Source organism: Vombatus ursinus, unplaced genomic scaffold, assembly GCF_900497805.2.
Source record: "Vombatus ursinus unplaced genomic scaffold, bare-nosed wombat genome assembly UNPS02009770.1, whole genome shotgun sequence".
Lineage (NCBI taxonomy): Eukaryota > Metazoa > Chordata > Mammalia > Diprotodontia > Vombatidae > Vombatus > Vombatus ursinus.
The window spans coordinates 1,489,446-1,512,491 of record NW_020949548.1 but is presented as its reverse complement, the minus strand read 5'-3'; the positions used below and the strand labels follow the sequence as shown (position 1 = coordinate 1,512,491).

The following is a 23,046-nucleotide window of genomic DNA, read 5'->3' as shown; positions in this document are numbered from 1 at the left end:
GGGCTGCGGCTTATTTTCCACGCAACATTTTATCTGGGAACAAGGGACCTGGCGAGAACGCCTGTTGATCTTGCAAGTCTGTGGTCAACTCTTGAATTGGGTTTGTGTGTGGGGGAAGGGGAAGACAAAAAAGAAGGAAATTAGCCACAAAAACACCTTTGTTCCCCCCTGGAACTTCTTCTAAAAGTGACAATAAAATGACAACATTTGTAATTTCTTCCAGGACTGTAACTATGAAGTCTAACTTGGATACGACAGCGGAGCTGACCCCAGCAGTGGATGGTAAGTTCTAGATCATGGCTTCTTAAACTTTTCCCATTCTTGCCCCCCTTATTCATCATGTTGCGTGGCTGGAGGCACGCATGGTGTAAAGTGCGCATGCTGTGTTCAGAACCAAGGCTGCAGTGAAGTCGTGAGACGCAACACGGGCAAGAGCTGCTAGAAACACCTCAGATTCATTATGTGTTTGGCTTTTAGTTAACTTTTGGTTGCTGTTTTACTGTTGCCAAATTTTTCATGCACCGCCCCCACCCCCCCCACACACACAGTTTAAGAAGTGCTGCTCTAGATGGTCCTACCAAGCCAGCACAGCTCAGAGAGCAGAATGGTTCAAAAACCTGCTGCTCAAAGAACAGCCCAGCACAACTCAAGAAGGGGCAGCACTGGAGGCCTGGCCACAGCAGTTCATGCCATCCTCCCGCTAAGTCAGTCGGGGAAGTGCCGCAATCGGTATCTTTGGAGGGAGGGAAGGGAATGAGCCTTTATCAAGCATCTACTATGTGCCAGGCACTGTGCTGAGCACTTTACAGATATCATTTCATTTGAAACTCACAACAACCCTAGGAGGTAAGTGCTATAATCACTCCCATTTTACAACTGAGTAAAGTAAGGCAGACAGAAGTTAAGTGACTTATCCGGGGTCATACAGATGGTAAGTATCTGAGGGCAGATTTGAATTTGGTCTTCCTGACTATAGGCCCAGAGTTCTATACCTGTACCACCCAGCTGCCCGTACATAATTTTGTTAGTATATAAAAATATTGAATTCTAACATAAGGAATAATTTCGTGTTCTTGTGGAAACAAGTACCTTTGCAACATCCCTTTTAAAAGCAACACTAACACACATAAAATGATCTCCACAAATGATGATTAGTCCAAATTGGAGCAAAGTAAAGAAATAAACAAGAATCTGGACAATGAAGAAAATAATAAAATTTTAAAAGAGCTAAAAAAGTCAGAAACAAAACTATTGTTTTCTGAAGACACAGTAAAATACTAACTAATCTGGGGGAAAAGGAAGAAAGAATACACTGAAAAATGTAAGCAATGTAAAAATACAAGATATTAATAAGTTATTTTTTTAAAATTCATGAAAAAATCTTTAAAATACAGTTTGGAGAGAATGGTGAAAACAGCAGAGGAAGCAAAAAAAATGTGCAAAAGATTATATACCTGGAAAAAGAACTGGAGTGTACAGAGAAAATAATGACAGACATGGAAGAAACTGTAAGGAAACAAGCGTCAGAATTATAAGACTTCCATTAAAGTAAAGAAAAGAATCTGATGGCTTTATTTCAGGAATTGGTATAAGAACATTTCCCAGAAATAATGAAACTGAGGGAAAGACTGCAAACCAACAGATTTCAGAATATATTACAAAAGGTGAACTCAGTTTAGCCAGACTCAACTAACAAATGTTTGTTGAAGTGAATCACTGTCAAGCTCCAAGAATACAATGACAAGGAGAATATTTTTACCAGCAGGAATGAAGGAAAATATTATATACCAAAAATAATTTGAATTGCATAAGATCTTTCTACAAAAATTAGAAATGAGAGAAGCTAGCATATGGTATATATTGAATATTAAGATATAAAGGAAAACTACTAAATCTGTTTGTCAGCAAAATGAAGTATTCTTTACAAAGACAAAAGGCATTTATTTAAAAATTCCTGAGTTGAACATTTTTTTGTACAGCAGGGCTAATGATGAGACAGTTTTTAATACAAAAAAGGAATGAGAGCAAAGAGCTTGAGTTGCTCCATCAAGACAAACACTAAAATAAATGGGTAGGGGCAGGTAGGTGGCGCAGTGGATAGAGCACCAGCCCTGAAGTCAGGAGGACCCGAGTCCAAATCTGGCCTCAGACCAAACACTTGACACTTAATAGCTGTGTGACCCTGGGCAAGTCACTTAACCCCAATTGCTTAAAAATTAAAAAAATAAAAATAAAATAAAACAAATGGGCAATTTTATAATTACCATGAGAAAATAACAAAATAATGGTAGTGTTGTACTGAACAAAATCAAAATTATTTTTAAAAAAAGGGGGGGAAGAGAAAAATAATTTGGACATCACAGGTAAAGACACCAAGTTTACTTCTCCATGCACTAAATCATCTAGCTGCCTTGAGAATTTGTACCAACAAAATACAAAAAGATTAACACCATTAGTGTGCAGCTCAAAGATATACTGGGCAGACTGCCAAGTGAGAGAGAGATAGGTTAGAAGGATCACTACTATTTTCACCTCAAATTTCACAAACAGAAAGGAAAAAACCCTTTAAAATCCAGGAAGAACAAATCAGCATAGCATAGAATTATTCCTTTATTAGAACAAGTCACATTAAAATTGGAATATGATATTCCAAAGAGTAAAGAATATCTGATGGCATCCCAAAATAACATATTTTACAAAACTTAAAGACAATAACTGAATATTTGGGGGGGAAAGAATACTAATCATTCCTTCAAAAGAAACCAGAGGTGAACAAGGTATTAAACACATAAGCTAAATGTATAATAATCAGCTAAATACTTGAGATATTCTCCCGTCACCACCAACATCAACTGCTGACCAATGCCACTTATGGGTATGTAAGCCCAAGAGCTTTGGCTCAGCTACCTGCCAGAGGTGCTGTCCTACTTCCAGCCACCAATAAGGTTCTATTAATGGAAATGGATTAAAGAGTTACTAAAGAACAACACAGGGCCTTGGAAATTGAAGCCTCCTATGGTGGTGTTTCTCCCTAGTAAAACAGGAACTGGTTCACTCTTCTATTTATATCTCCAGAATTTAGCACAGTGCTTGGCATTCAAAAAGGGCTTAATAAATGCTCACTCATTCATTCACTGTTTGCTCATTAACAGTAATGAAATACTAAGAAATAAAGCACCTGTTTTCATGTGGCTAAGATTAGACAAGGTCATGGTCGCTGTGTGGGGAAGGTTTTAGTTTTTGGTTGGTTATCCTAAAACAAATAAACAAATAAAACCTAGAGATGTTGAGAGTCAGTGAGGAAGCAAAGCGAGCATCAATGTGCCAAAGAATGTAAGTGGCAAAAAATATCATGAGAAGAATTAAGTGGATAGCATCTAGAAGCAAATTAATATTTAAGGGAACAACCCTTTCATTTCAACATCGTTGTTGTTCATCCTCCATTCTGAAGAGGACCAATAACATCGACCTGTTCGTGAATTGGATTTAAGTGAGGTAGAGTTGTTCAAAGTCATCAGCCTCACTCTCTCTTCCCAGCCATCAGAAGTCCAATGGGGCAAGACGAAAGTAAAGACGACCGGCAATGATCTTGGCGTATTTAATGTCTGACCAAGCTCTGATCCCCAGCACCCGCTTCAGCTGCCTTCATGGCCGCTGGAACAAATTGTTCTCATCTGCCCATTCCACTGGGGAAAGCCTTCGCATGGGTAGATGTCCCCCTAACTCACTGAAGAGTTTGAGGCCTATCAGTTCACTCTTAACCTGGTTTAGCCCATCTGCTGAGATGGTTTTACTGAGGTGTGGCTACTGCACACAATACAGTTTCTTGGAGCCACAGGTGAGAGTTGGGTGAAAGGTGGACACTAAAAGTGAATGTGCAGCCCTGAAAAGGGCTCAGCAAGCCCTCATACCAGAGGTGCTAGTCCTTCCCAAACACCCCACACATTTCCATTTCAACATTAGTAAGTTAATATAAGGCGCAGCTAGGTGGCTCAGTGGATAGAGTGCTGGGCCTAGAGTCAGGAAGACCTGAGTTTAAATCTGGCCTTAGACACTTACTAGCTGTGTAATCCTGGGCAAGTCATCTAACCTCCGTTTGACTTAATCCACTGGAGAAAGAAAGGGAAAATCACTCTAAGACAGCAAGGAATCACAGTGGATATAGTGCCAGGCCTGGAGTCAGGAAGATTTATCTTTCCAAGTTCAAATCTGGCCTCAGACACTTTCTTGCTGTGTGACCCTGGGCAAGTCACTTAACCCTGTTTGCCTCTATTTTCTCATCTATAAAATGAGCTGGAGAAGGAAATTGCAAACCACATCATTATCTTTGCCAAAAAAAACTCCAAACGGGGTCAGGAAGAATCAGACATACCTGAAAAATGACTGAGCAACAACAATAACAACAAAAATTAATATAAATATTTAAGATAATTGCAGTAGTTGAGTAAGCATAGAATATTATGACAAAGACCTCAGAGAGAGGAGTAGAGTTTGGGAGGCCAACAGAAAGGGGATGATATTACAGCATCATGAGTGGAAGAGGGTTGGGAGAAGGTAAGATAAAAGCATTGCAAGAAGCTGGGGGATAGGTGTAGACATGACAGGTGGCCATCTTCTACAGGACAGAGCTGAGCTTCTCGGCACTAACTTGTAGTAAGTAGGGTTCAGGAGAAGCTGGGACTTTGGAGGAGCCAGATTTGGAGAGGGTGAAAAAGAGGGTTATGGATTCAAAGGATGCAGAGCACAGTATTAAAAGGCATAACCTATGAGAAAAAAGGAAAAGAATGTGATTCCCCATTCATCGCTCCCATTTGGGATACAGAAGACTTACAACTGCACCCTGTTGTAGCTTCTAGAGGACTACAGAAGGCAGAAGACAAAAGGAGGAATAATAATAATAATAATACTAATAAAATTTTTAGAAAAGTAACATAAAATGTCACTGAAATGAAAGAGGAGATGTGTGAAGGTGAAGGAACAGTTAGGAACTAAGTGAACTAAGGAAAATAGGGGTAAAATGAGAGAAAGAGGGAGAGGGAGAAGGAAAGAGATTTGGGGAGGGGGAGAGAGAAAGAGAGAAACAACAAAAGTAAACTCAAGGAACTTAACTGGGAAGAGTACTGGGGAAAGAGGACAGAAACAGACTAGTAAAAGCAAAAACAACTTACAGAGACTAAAATATTTCAGAAATGATAAAAATTTTGAGTGTATATGTGTGTATTTGCATGTATTAACTAGAAGAAAACATATTTGATCAAAAAGAAACACCCATTATGTGAATGGGTTAAATTTTCCAATAAAAAGAGAATAGAGAAATGGACTTTAAAAAACCCACAACAAAGTATTATATTAAAATACACACACACACACACACACACACACACACACACACACACACACACACACACACGCACAGCCACACCCATAAAAGCACACACAGAGTGAAAAGGGAAGGACAGGACAAGTTGCCAAATTCTGTCCCTTTTAGCACTATAGTTCATGCCCTCATCACCTTTAACCCTGGAGAACTTTAAACTGCACAGAGACTTTTGGGATGCCCTGTAGTTGTGTTCCTTGCATTTGACAATGCCTGGTGCACAGTAAGAGCTGAATCAAGGATTTCTCTACCTCTTCCCATTACCTTCTATTCATTGAGTGTAGGGAAGTTCTCTTTCTAGATTGAAGGCAAGAAGTGGTTTTTGTCTACTTGTTAATTGATTAAATTAGGTGACTAAGAAATGCAAGAGATGAAATCAAGATCTCTAATGAATGGATTATGCAAATGACGTCAAGAGGGACACATGCACCAAGGACCCTCGGACAAGGGGAAAACAAGGACACAACCACGTACGGGACAAATCACACAGAGGCAAGTGGTTTAATGTTATTAAAGGCAATGACAACAACCAGACAACACCCTGAAGCTCATGGGAAATGGACAAGCAGCACCTTGTGAAAATGAATCTCTTTGAATAAGCTGACAGCTACCACTGACGCAGGGGTTACTGTCTGTGTTGGTTCATTTGATCCTCACAACGACCCTGGCAGCTGACGCTATTATTATTATTATTATTCCTATTTTACAGATCAAAAGCTGAAGAGGTTGAGGGACTTGTCACACAGCTGGTCCATATTTGAGGTGGGACTGGAACTACCACCTAGTTGCTTTAAGAATTTTTGTGAACAAAATACAAAAAGAGGACGAATGCAATCATCATGCCTTTAAAAAGATGAGAAAATAAACAACTCTAAGATTACAAGTTACCACAGCAGATTAGAAGAGAAACAGAGGAAATTTAAAACAAAAAGTTTATAGGAATAAACAAAATTAAAAGCTGCATTTTTGAAAAGATTAATGCTAAAGATTAATGATCAAGAAAAAGGGAGAGGAAAATTTAATTACCAAAACAAGGTAAATTCACAACAGAGAAGAAAGAAAAAAGATCAGAGGTGACCATCTGAAGAATTACATGTCACTAAAACTGAGAATCTAAAGGAAGTTCACAAGTATCTAAGAAATATAAAATCAAACAAAAAATTCCAAGAAAGAGATTTTTAAAAAGTAAATTTCAGAAGAACATTGTGTAAGTCATAACATGCCAAAAAAAAACCCCTAGTCATATGGATATAAGAGTGAATTCTATCAAACACATAGTGCTAGTACGTATACTATAAAAGCTAGTCTCAAAACCAGAATGAGTTGGCATGCAGCCAACTCCTTTTTTGGAGGTCACATATGGCCATGACATCAAAACTAGGGAAAGACAAAACAGTAAGAGAACTATAGACTGATCTCACTATTGAACATTGATAATTATTTCAAAAGATGCAGGAAAAAAAACTCTTTGAAAACATAATTCAAAACAGCTACAAAATGAACAAAATATCTGGGAGCTAATCGTGTGTGTGTGTGTGTGTGTGTGTGTGTATGTGTGTGTGTGAGATGGATTTATTAGCAGTCCAGTAAAGCCTATGGAAGGGCAGCTGGGTGGCATTGCAGATAGAATGCCAGGTCTGGAGTCAGGAAGACCTGAGTTCAAATCCAACTTCAGGCACTTACTAGCTATGTGACCCTGGGCAAGTTTCCTTATCTGTAAAATGAGCTGGAAAAAAGGCAATGGCAAACCACTGCCATATCTTTGCCAAGAAAACCCCAAATGAGGACATGAAGAGTTGGACGTGACTGAGATAACTGAACAACAATCCACCAAGACCCACATGAGACTTATGATACAATAACAAAACATTCTTAGGAAACAACAAAAACAAAGGGAGACAAAGAAGAGGGGAGGCATGCGCTGTTCAAAATCAGCCCGTGCCAATACTACCTGGATTATTTTGCAGATTTAGTGCTATTTCAAGTTACTAAGGTGATACATTTAGCACCAAACAACATGATAACAAAATTCATTTGGAAGAAAAAGGTCTAGAATCCCAAGGCAAAAAGTGAAAAAATTTCTAATAAGGACAGCACGGCTCACCAGGGCTGAAATGACGTCATAAAGCAGGAGAAATCAAACTTCTTTGCTACTGGGTAAAAAATAGTGTTCAATGGAGCACCCTACCTGGCAGCAAATGGTCAAAAAACCAGTGGCACAGGGTTCAATCAACCCAGCAACCCAAATTACTGGAAGAAAAAAATCTGTGTTTGACAAGAACTTCTGATAAAATGAGAGGACATTTGAGCAGGAATCAGGATTAGACCAATACATTACACAAGAGACTAAAAAGGATTACAAGAGGAGGACATCAGGTATATTTTACAACTCTTGAGAGGAGGAAATTTCTTAACTAAACAAGAGATAAAAGAGTATATTATAACATGTACAACAGTTAAAAAGATCTTGTGTAAATAAAATCAATGTAGACAGAATTAAAAACAAAACTAAACATCAGACTGGGAAAATTATCTGCATCAAATATTGGTATAGTCAACATTCAGGGAATTAACACAAATATTTAAGACTCAGAGTCATTTCCCAATACATAAGTGGTCAAAGGATATGAACAGTTTTCAAAATAAGAATTGCCTGTTATAAATGGTCACAGGAAAATAAGCTTCTGAATCAATAACAAGAGAAATGTAAATGGTAAAACAACTCAGAGGTTTTAGCTTACATTATGAAAACTGGCAAAGAGTGGAAAAGATGGGTGGAATAGTCAATGCTGGTCGTGGTGTGGGAAGACAGCACATTGATGCACTGTTGGGAGAACTGTGAAATGGGACAACCATTCTGGATTTCAATGTGGAATTAAGCAAAGAAGAAAACTATATAGTCGGGCAGAGTAAAATAAAAGAAATAATTCAACAAGGAATCATAATAGTGTAGACGTGGAAAATCAAAAAATATTTAACAATATAAGAAATTACAGGATTATGTTATATCTAATAACTTTGTGCATGACAAAAAGCAATGCACCCAGATTGGAAAAGGGAAGAAACTGTTTGGGGGAAAATAAATCTTTGATGTAAATATTTCTAATACAACTATTAACATTTAAAACTGAGAAGGAGAGGGCACAAACAGAGAAGGACAAATTTATAAGGATCAATTCCCCAAAAGAAACAGTCCAAGGATATGAACGAGTAATTCACTAAATTACAAATGCAAATGATCAAGAGCCACTAAAAAACTGTTCAAATTCTATTAGGGAATATTCATAACAGAACTCAGGTTTATATATTCATTAAAGTGGCAAAGACAGGTAAAGATGATAAAAACCAACAGTAATGGGGTTGCAGGAAAAATAGGCACATTATTACACTACTGGAAGAGCTCTGAATTGATGCAATTTCTTTGGAAAGCAGTATGGCACTTAAGAAGAGCTATACAATTTTTCATCTCTTTTGATCCAGTAATTTCAGTGCTAGGAATACACTTTTAGAATGTTATTGACAGAAAAAAAAGAGACCCAATAGCACAAAAATATCCCTAACAGGATCTTTAATAGTAATAATTTGGACAGGACTGATTTGCCCAACAATGGGGAAAAGAAGGAACAATTTGTGATATTAGAATATTATTGTTCTATAATAAATACAAAATATGAAGTATATAAATACAGCATGACATGAAATGATGCTCAGTGAAGAAAGCAAAACTCACTACTTTATAAACAACCACAAAATCCAGGGGGAAAAACATGGAAAAAAATTTCAGAAGAAACAAAAAGAATTATTTTGTTACTAACTTGTTAAAGTTAAAATGCACATTAACAAATTTTCAGTAGGTAGTAAATAACTGAAACATGTAATTTCATGTATAATCTTTTAAAAATTGTTTTCTGTAATTGTGAAAGTTACTCTGAGTATTATAAATATTCAATCAAATATAAAGGACCTATGAAGAAAGATGCTACCCACCTCCAGAGAAAGAACTGATAAATAGTATGGCTTTTACATACATTTATAAATCTGTGTCAAATGATGGCCTTATCTAATGTGGAGTGGGGAGAGAGACAGTAAAAAGGATATTTTAAAAAAATTAATTAAAAAAAATATTCTGTGTATTTGAATCTGTTTGGTGATGGTTTTATAAACAAAGTTTATTTAAAAAAATGATTTACATTTTGTTAGTTTCTTCTATTATTTCCACACAATGACAGTTAATATTTATAAAATAATTTAAGGATTACAAAGCACTCAGCATTTAAGTCCCAAGCAACCCTACACAGTAGAGAGTTCAAGTATTATTTTCTGCACTTTACAGATGAGAAAACTACTGTTCAGACCAGTGCCTGGCACACAGCAGGCACTTAATAACCACTTGTTGATTGACTTGCCCAAGGTCAGAGATATAAAGCGTTGGAAACAGGATTCAAAGCCTGTCACTCTTTACTCTAAAGGCAGTTCTTCCCACTCCATCATACTCACAAGTCCCATTATCTTTCAAGATTTTTACCATTGCTCATCAATGAAAAATCAATTACCTATACATGTCTAAGACTATATTTGAACTCAGGTCTTAGCTATGGAGAAAACTATGGTACCCAATTAAAGAAAAGGCAAAAAGAGCAAATGCCATGGTTCATAAGAAAGCTAATTAGTTCAATAAAGCACACTAACAACTAAATAAGAGAAACAGTTAATTAAATGAAGGTTTATAAAAACAGTACAGAAAAGGCAAATAAGCATGTGTTGCTAGTAGAAAAGCTAAGGACAACTTAGAAATTTTAAAATAAAGCAGGTATTTTGGCTCCTGGAATAGTTTCAATTATACTAAATTGATAGCTTATGGATTATTCTTCTACTACCAGATAATTTCTATAATATGAACAGATGATATGGGTATTAGAAACCATACTGCCGCAAAGAATTAAATAAAGTACAAAGAAACAAAAAATGATTAAAGAATTCTCAACAAAATCTACAAAATGTGGCCTTGTACCTCTAAAATTCAATGCTTCAGCAAGCCTACCTTTGTATTTCTGTTTCCTCATGGTTGGAAAGCTCGAGGCTTCCCTTACTATTTTCATGAGTGATGATTTTCTGTTCTTCATAGGCTTTCAATTTTTCCTTCAACATCATAATCTAAATAAGAGAGAAAACTTCAGTTGAAATACAACAGCAGCTGTTTGTTACTCTTCAAAACACTGTAATATTTCAACTGTGACAAATCATAGCAAAATCTATAAGCAAGATGTGAGTGAATGAACCAGAGAAAGAACTAGTTAAAAGGAAGAGACAGTCATCATTATAACAAATCGTTGAGTAACAAGAGTAATGCGTGGCCGACACATACCTCTTTCTTTTGCTCATTACAAATCTTGACATATTGTGTTATGTGATTATCCAGATTAACAACGTTACTCTTCAACTGTTAAAAGATGAAATGGATAATATTAACAAGAGTTACGCAGACCTCCTCAACACTGTGCCACTATCATGCCCTGTTCAGTCCAAGAAAAGGGACAAATAAGCCAAAACTTTTAAATAGGCTTTTTAAGAAATCTGCTGTTAAACCCTTCTCACAAAGGAAAGCCAATGGGAAAGGAATACAAATAGGACCTAAAGATTTATTCATATCATTTGAGAAACTCGTAGATGCATATTTGATTTTGAGAAGATAGGAGTGTAGATAGCAACAGAGAAAGCAAAGGCTGATCTTCAGATGACATCTTTTGCCAGGGCTGTATTGAGGCCCTCATATCTGTGTCTGCTAGGATTTGTTTTCCCAGAATAGCCTCTGACAATCTAGACACATCTATTCAGCGCAAAGTGGTCTAAAGTTTAATTCCTCAGAGAATAAAGACATACTCAGAAAGCAAGCTGGAAAAATACTGTTGCTAATTCTTGGAGCAGGGTGTTTTACTGGACAAGTCTGCTAATTACCCCTAAAAACATTTTATATGAAAGTGTTTCTAACCCCAAATACCTGACATTTTGTTTCTTTATTTCTCAGGTGACTTACATTCTGTCTTCCAAGTAACTTGGAACCAATTTTGAAATAAATCTTGACTATCTTCTTTAGTGCTAATGATTCTAATTCTATGATTCCGTGATAGCTATGATCATGACACAAGCCATACTTGGGTAATATGCTAGACATGTGAATTCTCTTCTAACTGTTCACACAGAATGACATTATTAGTGAAGAACTGGAAGCTCAGAGCTCTTCAAGCATCTGAAAACAGTTCTCCTCTCCCCACAGGTTTCTTTTCTCTAGGTTAAACAGCCTCAGTCCCTTCAACTGATTCTCACAGGGGATGATCTCACAGGCCTTTACTTTCACCACCCTCACTGCCCTCCTTCGAACACCCTGAAGCTTACCTATGCTCTCTTTCAGAGCTGAACACAAGACCCCAGGTGTGGTCTGACAAGGCAGCTACAACATGATTATCAGCGCCCTGGGCTAGGAGCAATGGTGCACCTATGACTGTAGCCTAGGGCCACTGTACAGCCAATAGGGCTGAGGAATAGGATTTGAATGAGGCCCGGAGGCCTTCTAGGCCAGCCCACAGACCACTGCAGGGCAAACATGCCTCTTCAGGTAGCCTGAAGCTGAATCGCACTGAGCTTGCAGGCCATTAAAAAGCACCCTGTTCACTATTCCTTTCCGATCTTGTATCGATAAAGCCAATTTTTAAAAACTCACAGGTAAGGCTTTACATCTCTCCTGAGTCTGTTGTTCAGCTGTTTCAGTCATGTCTGACTCTTTGTGACCCCATTTGGGGTTTTCTTGACAAAGATACTGAAGTGGTTTGCCATTTCCTTCTCCAGCTCCTTTTATAGATAAGTAAACAGAGGCAAGCATGGTTAAGTGACTTGCCCCTGTTCACACAGCTAGTAAGTATCTGAGGCCAGATTTGAAATCAGGTTTTCTGGACTCCAGGGCTGGCACTCTATCCACTGTGCCACCTAGCTGACCTTTTCCTTTTTCAGTTAGATACTACTGGATTGATCTCAACGATCTCTCTTGTCATGATCTTTTTGGAATCAGCCACCTACTACTGGCTTTGCCTCTCAGCTTTTAGCTACCTGCAAGGCTGATGAGAATGCTTCTCATGTCCCCACCCACTGGTATACTGATAAGGATGTGAAAGGGTCAAGTAGAGATGCTAGGGACCTCTTCCCAAGGTGATACTGAAACCTTAGTTATTGCTCTGAGGGACTGGACACTGAATCATTTCACACACTTCAGTCATCATCTAACTCACAACTTTCCACAATAGCATGAACAACTCCGTCAAATCATTTGCCAAAATAAGGTGAATGATGTCTATACATACATATACACACACACACACATCAACTAATTTAAGTATTCCTGCCAAAAAAGAAAATGAGGTTTGATTTATGATTTTCTCTTGACGAAGTCCTCTCTTGTCCTTCGGAAATCAGCACTTCCTTGCTAGTTCACAAGTCATTCTAGAACACTCGGTGTGTACTAGAATTGAAATCAGTGAGTGGCCTACAGTCAAAAGGCTCCACTTCTGCTCATGTTCTATCTTATTATTTTCCGAGGGTTCTACCTACTTGGCTTTCCTGCTCTTTGGTCCTGTGTATGTGTCTCTAACATCATTATGAGAGAGCTAGCTTTTAGCTGTGGAAAAGTAGTTTTTTGTGTTTACAGATACCATGTAACCCAGTGGCAAGAACAGTGATCTGAGAACAACCTTGGTTCACCACTGGCCGTGTGACTTAACATCTAAGTGTCTTTAGGAAGTCATGTTCTCTTCAATGGACTTCAGGTTTCTGTTTAAATTGAGAGGATGAGACTAGAAGACTTCAAAGGTCTCTTTCAATTCTGGAACCTATGATCTTAATAAATCATCCAAATATCTCTGGGGGATAGATATATAGTAAGAATTATATTCATAATTATAGCTGTGGAATCAAGTTGCCTTCTACTGCTTTAGGCTTGTGAGTTCATAAATGACGGCAGCCCTTCCACCAGCAGATATTGGCAGGTTTCCAAGGTCACAGGGTTAGAGATGGGAGGGACCTTAGTAGCTATCTAGTTTAACATCTTCATTTAAAAGATGAGGAAACTGAGGTGTAGGAAGTTTAGGTGACTTGCCCAAGGTCAAACAGGCAAGAAATGACAGAGGTGGGATATGGACTTGGTCACCTGCCTCCAGGGCCAGGAATCATTCTACTGCTAAGAAAGACGGGGAGATAACCCTCAGGTCTTTGGATCTGGCAGGTTCAACCGGGCTGGAAAGGCTTGTAAAATAAGTCTGGTAACAAAGTCTTGGCTGTCAGAAGACCGTCAGCAGCAGGAGAGGAGACTCCAGGTAATGATCTTTTATTTGAAAAATGGCGGCCCATGAAACAGATGGAAACTCCCCCATGGCTTCCCATCTTATGGGGAAATCTTCCCTTCTGCTGTGGTAATAGTGAAGTCTCAGAAGATAGACAAAGAGGGCTAAGACTCAAGTAATAATATGACAGTTTAAAAATATTTAAATAGATTTGTATAACCAAAAGTTTAAGAAAAATAACTTGCTAGAAATGCTACTCAAAATAGCCTAAGTTAATATTTCTTTAAGTATCCTAATGGATAAATAAAACCAAGCAGTGACTCAAAAATCTTTTATGCCCAACTCAGCAGTGAGGCAAAATAAAGAAAGTCTCCCCAAGTAGTTCTCGGCCCGCTGATACTCCCCCTAAGATTCTCCATAGAACAATAAGCACATTAATAATCCTTTCACAAGTGTAGTAGTGTAAATTCACTTACAGAAGATTTAATGTCTTTTGCACGGTTGGCATACTTGAGAGTGTTATACGTGTCATCATAGAACACAGAAGAAGGACTAACAGCAGCTATCATGATAGTTTGACAGTTTCCTCCAAGGGAATCCTTTAACAAGCGAGTTAGTTTGCTATTTCTGTAAGGAATATGCTGATTTTTTCTCTGAAAGAACAAAAATGTGTCATTTTCCACATTCAAATGTAATCCACTTGTCAAGTCATTTTGAGACTCTCAGTCCTGTTCAACCTTAACCACACTTATCACACCAGAACAAAGTAAGGGTGGTCTATGAAGTCAAGGGCGAAAAGAACTCAGATAGGGATGAGGCAAAACATCAACTCATGTATATGTGTATATAATAAAGTTCTTCATGGACATTTTTCCTTCTCTTTCTCAAGAGGAAGAAGGAAAAAAGGAAAACCAAATAAAATGTGAAAATAAACTAAATCTGTCCCCTTTCACTAGAGGCCCATAGAAACCAATAAAAGCTTTGAAAGTTCACTCATCTGTTACCCCACATAGCTATCACACTGCAAAGGTTATAAAATTACCGTAAGTGAGGAGGGCCTACAAGTGTAAACATATGGGCAGTTGACTTGTGGTCACATGAAGGTTATCACAAAGAAAAAAAAAGTATTAAAATAAGATTTAGTAACTAAAATTTTAATTCAAACTTAAAATACAGAAGAGAGGCACAGAATATGCCAGTTGGAAGGCATTTCCAAAGCCATCCAGTCCAATCTATAATATCTTAGGTTATTCACTTTTCCTTCTTGGGAAAACATACTTGTAATTTCAAGATATTTATGATGAATAAAAAAGTTCTAGCCTAGTAATAAATTAAAACTTTAAATAACTTTGAAACAAGTATGGAGCATGCCAGGTACACATTAGACATATAAATGCCAACAGTATGTGTGCGATAAATGTAACATATCTTAAAATGAGAGATAAAATGTTAACAAATATTAATCTCCTTAAAGGTTTTATTCCTTCAAAATTAGCCAGTTCTGGCCTTTTTCATGAAAGTTAAGGGTTTTATACATTTTAGTTAGATTTCTTCCAGGATGAAGAATATTCTATATAAGGCATATATGCTGATATTTATTACCTTTAGTTAAATCAATACCTATTATAAGAGAATGGAAAATTGAAAATGTATATAATAATAGATTATACTCTGAGGGAAGAGAACCATATGTAAAAATCTGTTTATCCTCTTGAAAGTGTGTTGGGAATGAAGTAGTGTACTTTGCAGTTAATGGGGCCATTGTTTTTATCATGAAATTATAAATTCTTTGTGCAAGACATATGTCCACAGTACCAACCTTCCCATCTGCTAAGGCATTGATGACATTTCCAAGGGCTAAAAGTGATTGATTGATGTTTGCGCCTTCCCTAAAACGGCTTCCTCTGGCATTTGTGGCACTGGCACGTTCAGATCCCGCCAGGTCAATGAGACACATTTTGGCAATACGAACATTTTGATTTATACTTGCTGTTTTGTCTTGTTGTCGTAAGTAAATCTTTTGTAAAATACAGGAGAAAAAAAATCACACAAAGTTAAGTGAAATGCAATGAATAAAAATCAATGTCAGTCAATTAACATTAAGTACCTACCTTGTGACAGTCACTCTGCTAAGCACTAAGGAGATAAAAAAAAGCAAAAGACAGTTTCTGTCCTTGAGGAGCTTACAGTCTAATGCAGGAGATAACATATAAACAACTATGTACAAATATATAAACATCCTATGTACAAAGGCTACATAGGATAAATTGGGAATAATCAACAGATGGAAGGTACTAAGAGTACGAGGGAATGGTAAAGGTATCCTGTAGAAGGTGGGATTTCAGAAGCTAAGGAAGCCAGGAGGCAGAGATGAGGAGTGAGCACATTCCAGGCATGGGGGACAGCCAGGGAAAATGTCTGGAATTAGGAGATGGAGTATAGGGTTTGAGGGAACAGCAAAGAGACCAGTATCACTGGGTCACAGATACAGGAGAGGGTATAAGGTTCAACTAAATAATACTTATCAGCTTTAAGCAAATGAAAATGCAAGGCATTTTTTTTCCAGCATTATCAAAATTAATAAAAATAGAAAAAACCTTACTAGTAATAGTGTGATAGTAACTTTATGTATATGCACCACATATAAAATGACCATAGACCTCAAATAAGGGCAAAATAACTGCTATTCATGTTGCTAGGACTTCTTGGACTAGAATTCAACAAACATTTATTAAGTACCTACTAAGTGCATGGCACTGTGCTAGAGTAACTGGGAATGCAAAGATAAGAGTAAGTCTCTGCCCTAAAGGAGCCCTCATTCTACTTAGGGGTTGAGGGTGACAAGGGAATATAACACACTAGATAAGTAAAGACAGTTTGAAGAGAAAGTGCTCTCACAAGTGGGGGATCTTGGGAAAGCTTTATAGCAACCCTGATGTGAGGTGAGCCTGGAGGTGACTATAAGGCTTCTAAGAAGAAGAGATGAAGAGGGGATCCTTAGACTAGATTTTTTTTTTAAGTGAGGCAATTGGGGTTAAGTGACTTGCCCAAAGTCACACACTAGGAAGTATTATGGGTCTGAGGCCAGATTGGAACTCAGGTCCTCCTGACTCCAGGGCCAGTGCTCTATCCACTGTGCCACCTAGCTGCCCCAGAGGGGATCCTTTATAAACAATGCAGATAGCTTGCGGGAATGGCCAAAGTGGAGTGGCAGCATGTCAAGGAACTAGAGAGTGGTTCAATTTAGCTGGAATGTACAGTATATGAAAGAAGCTTTAAAGGTGGGCTGGTGCCAGAAGTCAGATGACCTCCCATGCTAAGTCAAAATGACAGGGAAACCCAAAGGATTTTTAGAAGAAAAGTGACATCTGTGTCACAAACTGAGCTTTAGAAAAGTAGTATTTGCTGCTGTGTAGACTATAGAGCAGAAAGGAAAGATGCTAGAAAGAGAGCTGGGACAAGAAGTGAGAGTTGTCATTTGAGAGGAGAAAAGGGCATCAGTACAAGATGTTATGCCCAATTTGTAAGATTTGGCAGTGGTAGAAGAACAAGGGGGAAACAGATTGGAGGAGGAAGGTTCACCATATTTGCATGGGTTAATTATGGTTAAGGTTATAAAAAAAAAAAGTGAGGCAGACTAGGGACAACAGATTGAGAAAACACTAAGTTATCAGAGTCTGAAGATCATCATGGTGGGACTAACAACCTGATACACATCACAGACTTTTAGAGAAAAGTTTTCAAAGCGTTCAGAGGAAGAGGCAGGCAGAGTCCCAAGGATTAGAATTCTGCTGAGGCCCAGGAGAGCCGAAAAGGATGCAATTCTAAAGACAAAAAGGAAAATAATTCCAAGGATGAAGAAAATGGAAGCTGTTTAACAAGGCTGCTATGGTTCACGGGAAACTCACCAACAAATTTAAGAGTTTTGAAAAGGCACGTAGAGAAAATGCAATCAGAGGATTAATGGTATGGTCCTACATTAACCATATCAGTCACACAAAAGCTCAAAAAGAGGTAGGTTGTTAAGGAAATTGAAAAATAACAAAAAGGGTTAAAGCTTTATTGGGGAAAATAGAAGGTTCAAGGAAGGGCTATTACTGCCCCAGGAAGATGGGCTGATGATAGCTGATAGTGATGGAAAAAAGACAAAACTGCTCAATGCTTATATTTTATTTCTTTTTCTCTGCTAGGAATAATAATTTCTGGACTCAAAAGGAAAAAACACAAATGGCTAAAGGGAAGTTGATAGCCAAAATCAATCAATTAACCATTTAGTAGTAAGGAGTTAGTAAGAGAACTAGGTATCCTTTGCTAAGTTCAAGTTCACCAGGACCAGATGAAGTACCTTTTAGGGTACTAAAAACTGGTGAATACGATTACTGGCAGTAATCTCTGAAAACAGGAGAGGTAAATGGCCCTATTTCCAAAAAAGAGAAGCACACAGAGGCGGCAAACAATTCTTGAGGGTTTTTAATAAGGGGCCTGTTAGTGAACATTTAGAAAAGGGAAGGGCAAGGAAAAAGCTGGTGTGGTTTTATCACCAACAGTTCATGCCAGATTAATCTAATTTCTTTTTATTAGGCTTCTTGATCAGGGGACTGTAAGAGATATATTTTACCTAGAGTCTCATACAGCACTTGGCAAAGCTTCTCTTGGTGAAAAGATGGAGAGGTATCTGCCATATGATAATATAAATTAGGAATTGGTTGAATGGCTAGATCCAGAGAGTAGTCATTGATGGGTTCAACATCATCCTGCACCCTATGGAGCTGTTTGGTCCTGTGCCCATTAATATTTTTATCAACGATTAGAAGAAGATAAAGATTAGAAATTTGATAAATTGGTAGATGACACAAGACTAAGTAGGAATAGCTAACACACTGGATGACACTGCATTTTAAAAAATATCTTAGGCTATGACGCTAGGCTAAACTGAATAAAATTAAATTTAAGAGGTATAAATGTAAAGTGTTATACTTAAGTTAAATGATCAAGCTGCATGGCTAAGATGCAGTTAGTGTTGAAAAGATAGAGGATTTTTAATGACCTGAGAGCTCTATATATAAGTCAAAGTTATGACATGGCAGTCAGTCAATAAGCACTCACTTGGTACAGTGCTAAGCACTGGGGATGCAAAGAAAGGCAAAAACCTACCTCTTCCTTCAACGTGCAGACATTCTAATAGGGAGACAACCTGTACAGAACCAGGTAACTGAAAAGCTAATGTGATCTTGATCTGTGCTAAGAGATACCAAGGGACTGGGAAAAAGGTATTACTATCATTAAGTTATGGGAACAGTCAGATCACATTTGATGATGATGATGATGATGATGATGATGATGTCCAATCCTAGCTACTGCATTTAAAAAACATGAAAAGCTGGAGTGTTTGAAGGGAAATTAGAAGGGTGAAAAACAATGTTCATGATATATAAGATTCTGTGAAGGAACTGAGATGTTTAGCTAGGGATAAGAGCAGTGGAATAGCAGCTGTATTCAAGAATTTGAAAGAGTGTGATCTGAAGAAAGACTGGATTTATTCTATTTGGTCCGAGAGGACAGAACTTAGGACAATTCTGAGAGGAAGCTGAAGAGACACAAATTTAGTTGCAATGTCAGGACAAATTTCCTAACACTTAGAGCTACCAACAGTGAAATGGTGGTTCGTTTCTCCTTGGAGGGCTTCAAGAAAACACTGGATGGCCATTTGTTAGGTATGGTATAGAAGACATGGGTGAGACTAGATTGCAACTAAGCTCCCTACTAACTTTGAAAATACAAGACTCTGGGGCAGAGACATATGAAAGGCTAGGAGATGATAACTGGGAAGGGAAATTTCAGGGTTCACAACCAGAGAATCTAAGACAATATTATTCAGCCAGTGACTAACAAAGAATCCCTTCTGAGCCATACCTGAAAAGAGTTCATCTAGAACTGTGTGAAGAATGACAAAGAGGAAGCAAACCCCCGTGTTTTCAAGGCAGCCCACTCCACTTCTGACAGCACTAAGTGTCAGGAAGTATTTCCTGAAATCACGACTAAATTGAGAGCTAATGTGAGGCCTTAAGAACAGGGACTGTCCAGCTCATGGGTGGGGAACCTGTAGCCCCAAGATCACAGGCTCCCCACCATGGTCTGGCTTGTCTGTCTGTATCTCCAGTGCTTAGACAAGACTTTGCACCCATGCTCACGAGGGAAAGAAATCTGGTAGCAAATCTAAAAATTAATACAATACAGGCAAAGGCACACCAATGAGGATAAAATAATCTCTCCTTATTAAACTTCATGTTAAGTTTTCATAAGAATGTATATGCAGGGCAGATATAGTCAATGGGAGTCTTAACATTATGAGTATATATTTTTTCTTCTTTGTTAAGCCAAATAGGAAAGAATAAAAGTGGAAATGATGAAATGTTTATTTCAAATTCTGTAGGCTAAATTTTTTTTAATAGTTTAATTACCATAAGTGGGGAGTTAATTACTAACAAATATTTTTCTTTTCAAATATGATACAGAAATCAAATATTTACTACAATTTCATTAGATATTAACATATTTTTAGAAATGCAACAATAGACATAATTATAAGTACCAGTTCTTACTGAAGTTTTATTTCTGAAAAGTGATATCTATTAAATTATATTTTAATAACACTAGAGAATCTTGCCATTTAAAGGAATCATATGGGCAATATATTATCAAGTAAAGCAAATAATCTCTCTATAATTACAGAGTGGATTTCCTTCAAATAGTAACACCAAAAGTTTATAACAGAGCTCAAATACCTTTTACCAATTAAAGATCTTGAAGAAAAACAAACACTGAGACTGGAGTCCGACAAAGGCAGAAATCAGAACTTTTATGTCATATCATTTGAATGCTAAGTATTGTTTATGGTAATGTCTACTAGGTGTTTCAGAACGCATTAAATTATAAGTGGAAAAGGATTTAGATGAATGGATTCCCTTTGCGCATAAAGAATATATTCTACTAATCCATTAACTTGAAAATTTAGCTACTTAAGTTTTAAAGAATTTCAGAGTAGCATTTTAAACACCGTGATACTTGGGACATCAGTACTGAGATATCTTCACCTCATTTTACCTGGAAAACAGCATGGGAACGAGAGGAGGTAGCATTCACATCAGTAGGGTGTTGGGTCCTGTTCTTGTTTCCATCATCCAACAGCTGTAAAATTTCCTCAGAGGTTTTAGGCTAGAGTTTTGGAAAAGAAGCATTCATAAATTAACTTTTTATTAATGAATCTCAAAATAAATGCTGTGGCCTTGGGAAAGGGACTTATTTTTTTTGTTTCAATTTCCTCATCTATAAAACGAATCGGCAGCACTTTATGTTTTCTAAGGTTTTGCAAAAAAAAAAAAAATCATAAATTTAAACGAAGTTGCTTTCTGTAAATGTGCCTTAGGGTCTGTGGGAGGACACAGAGGAGGTCCCTAGTGCTGAAGATACTTTACTATAATCTTAAAATCGATAGGGATGCTGGTGCTAATTTTATCCATTACACTCATTTCTTACATGAGAAAATTGAGCTTGAGTGGTTAGGCAACTTGTCCAAGGCAACCTGTTTATAGATTAAAACCTGCTCCCTTTTCAAAGAATTTATAAATCTCGTTTTGGAAAAAGAACAAGAAATTATATTATTGTGTGCATATTTAAAACTAATTTGCATTTTATTTGTGGCAACATAAAATAAATCAAAGTGTACATCACTAATTAGAATTTTTATATTTCATTTTTGAAACTAATTTCCTTTTTTTCTTGGGAAAATAGATGGAAAACAAAAAGGAACTGGTGGATGGTGCTTTAAAAACTGCACTTACTATCATTCTAACTAAAACAAAACCAGTTTACTCTACATACCTCATGTAATGTTAATCCCTGAACTACCACCCCTCTTTGTGCATCTTCACGGACAGCCAGTGGCCTTGAATTTGTTAGAAGATCGCGAATCTGTTCATTGTATACCTTAAAACACAAACAGAAATAATTGCTTAGTATTGATTAAAACATACTGTCAGCTTATGACTTGTCAAGTTAGAAATATCAATACTCTTTTAAGACATTTTTGTACCTAAGCATAGAACTTGATCTTTAAGCATAAAAAGATCCCCCAAAAGATTTTTTACTTTAAACTGGGGCCCATTTACTTGCTCCCACCCTCCACGACTGGTGAAAAAAAAATCTTATTTCCATTCATCCCACTTTCATGGTCTTACACTGACACCTTTCCCTTATGAAGATGACATTGAGCTACTGGTTTACAATTTAAAATTAAAGCTAAAGTCACCACAGACTAATTTATATCCTGTCAACAGTCAGTGACATATCACTACTGTTTGCAGGAATAAAAGGGGGGTGGACAGCTTTAGAGCCGTGACACATTTGGGTGGGGTTGTTTTTCTTTTTTCTATTTGTATCCCCAGTACTTAGCACAATGCCTGGCACGTAGTAGGCACCGAATAAATATTTATGGACTACTTATTGTTTATTATTGCTTGTTATGCCATGCAAAAGAGGGCATCTGGAGACTTAAGTGGTTTACAGTGCAATAAATCATGAATTTGAGGGTATAAAAATGAGTGGTCAATCTATAATCTGACATCTAAAACTTATTTTTTTTCTTTCTTGAATTTAGTATTAACATTAATTTCAAGAGAAAACACACAATCTTCAACTTTCAAATTTGGAAACAATCTTAGACAAGTTAAATAATTATAGAATTTGTGTGCTGGAAGAGGCTTAGGGTGGCTCAGGGAGTCTGACTTTCTGATTTTACAAGTAAGCAAAATGACAGTTTGCTCAAGGTGATAGAGCTGATAACAGGTGCTAACATGCAAGCCTGGATTCTTGTCCACTAAAGAAAATGCATTTCTGTATTTTGGCACTTCAAAGTTTTTTGTTTGTTTTTAAAACCAATTTTGGAAAACGCATTAATAGGCTAAGATCATAAGATTTGGAGGTGGAATCTCAAGAGTCAGTTAGTATAGTCCTTTATTTGAGGACATATAGTCAGTCCCAGAGAGAAGTAACTTTTCCAAGATTACCCCAGGACCAAGTGGAAGAACTCACCTTTGTACCCATGATGATAAAGTCCAAATGTAGCATTCTTTCCAATGATAACATTTCTACCTAAACAGGTTACCTTGATTTCAAGAAACTATTAATTCTATAGTTTTACTAATTACCCAAACTGGGATTGAAAAATGGAAACTTATAGATGAAAAACTCATATCACTATAACAAAGTATCTCACTTGATAAAAAATTGATTTCTGCAATCTTTAAAATGGCTCACATCGCCATTGATTCAAAGGTTCTTATG

At 37.2% G+C, this 23,046-nt stretch overlaps 1 protein-coding gene across 2 annotated transcripts in view; it reads right to left on the bottom strand.

The window, feature by feature from the left end:
* KIF18A (kinesin family member 18A) overlaps window positions 1–23,046 on the bottom strand; it is a 97,681-nt gene that overhangs the window by 59,123 nt on the left and 15,512 nt on the right. For both annotated transcript variants that reach the window (XM_027852544.1, XM_027852545.1), the window contains 6 exons: window positions 21,586–21,690; window positions 20,809–20,919; window positions 15,524–15,721; window positions 14,181–14,357; window positions 10,743–10,817; window positions 10,419–10,531 (listed from right to left, as the gene is read on the bottom strand). In XM_027852544.1, coding sequence (XP_027708345.1) covers window positions 10,419–10,531; window positions 10,743–10,817; window positions 14,181–14,357; window positions 15,524–15,721; window positions 20,809–20,919; window positions 21,586–21,690 — 779 coding nt within the window. The remainder of the gene's footprint in view (window positions 1–10,418; window positions 10,532–10,742; window positions 10,818–14,180; window positions 14,358–15,523; window positions 15,722–20,808; window positions 20,920–21,585; window positions 21,691–23,046) is intronic.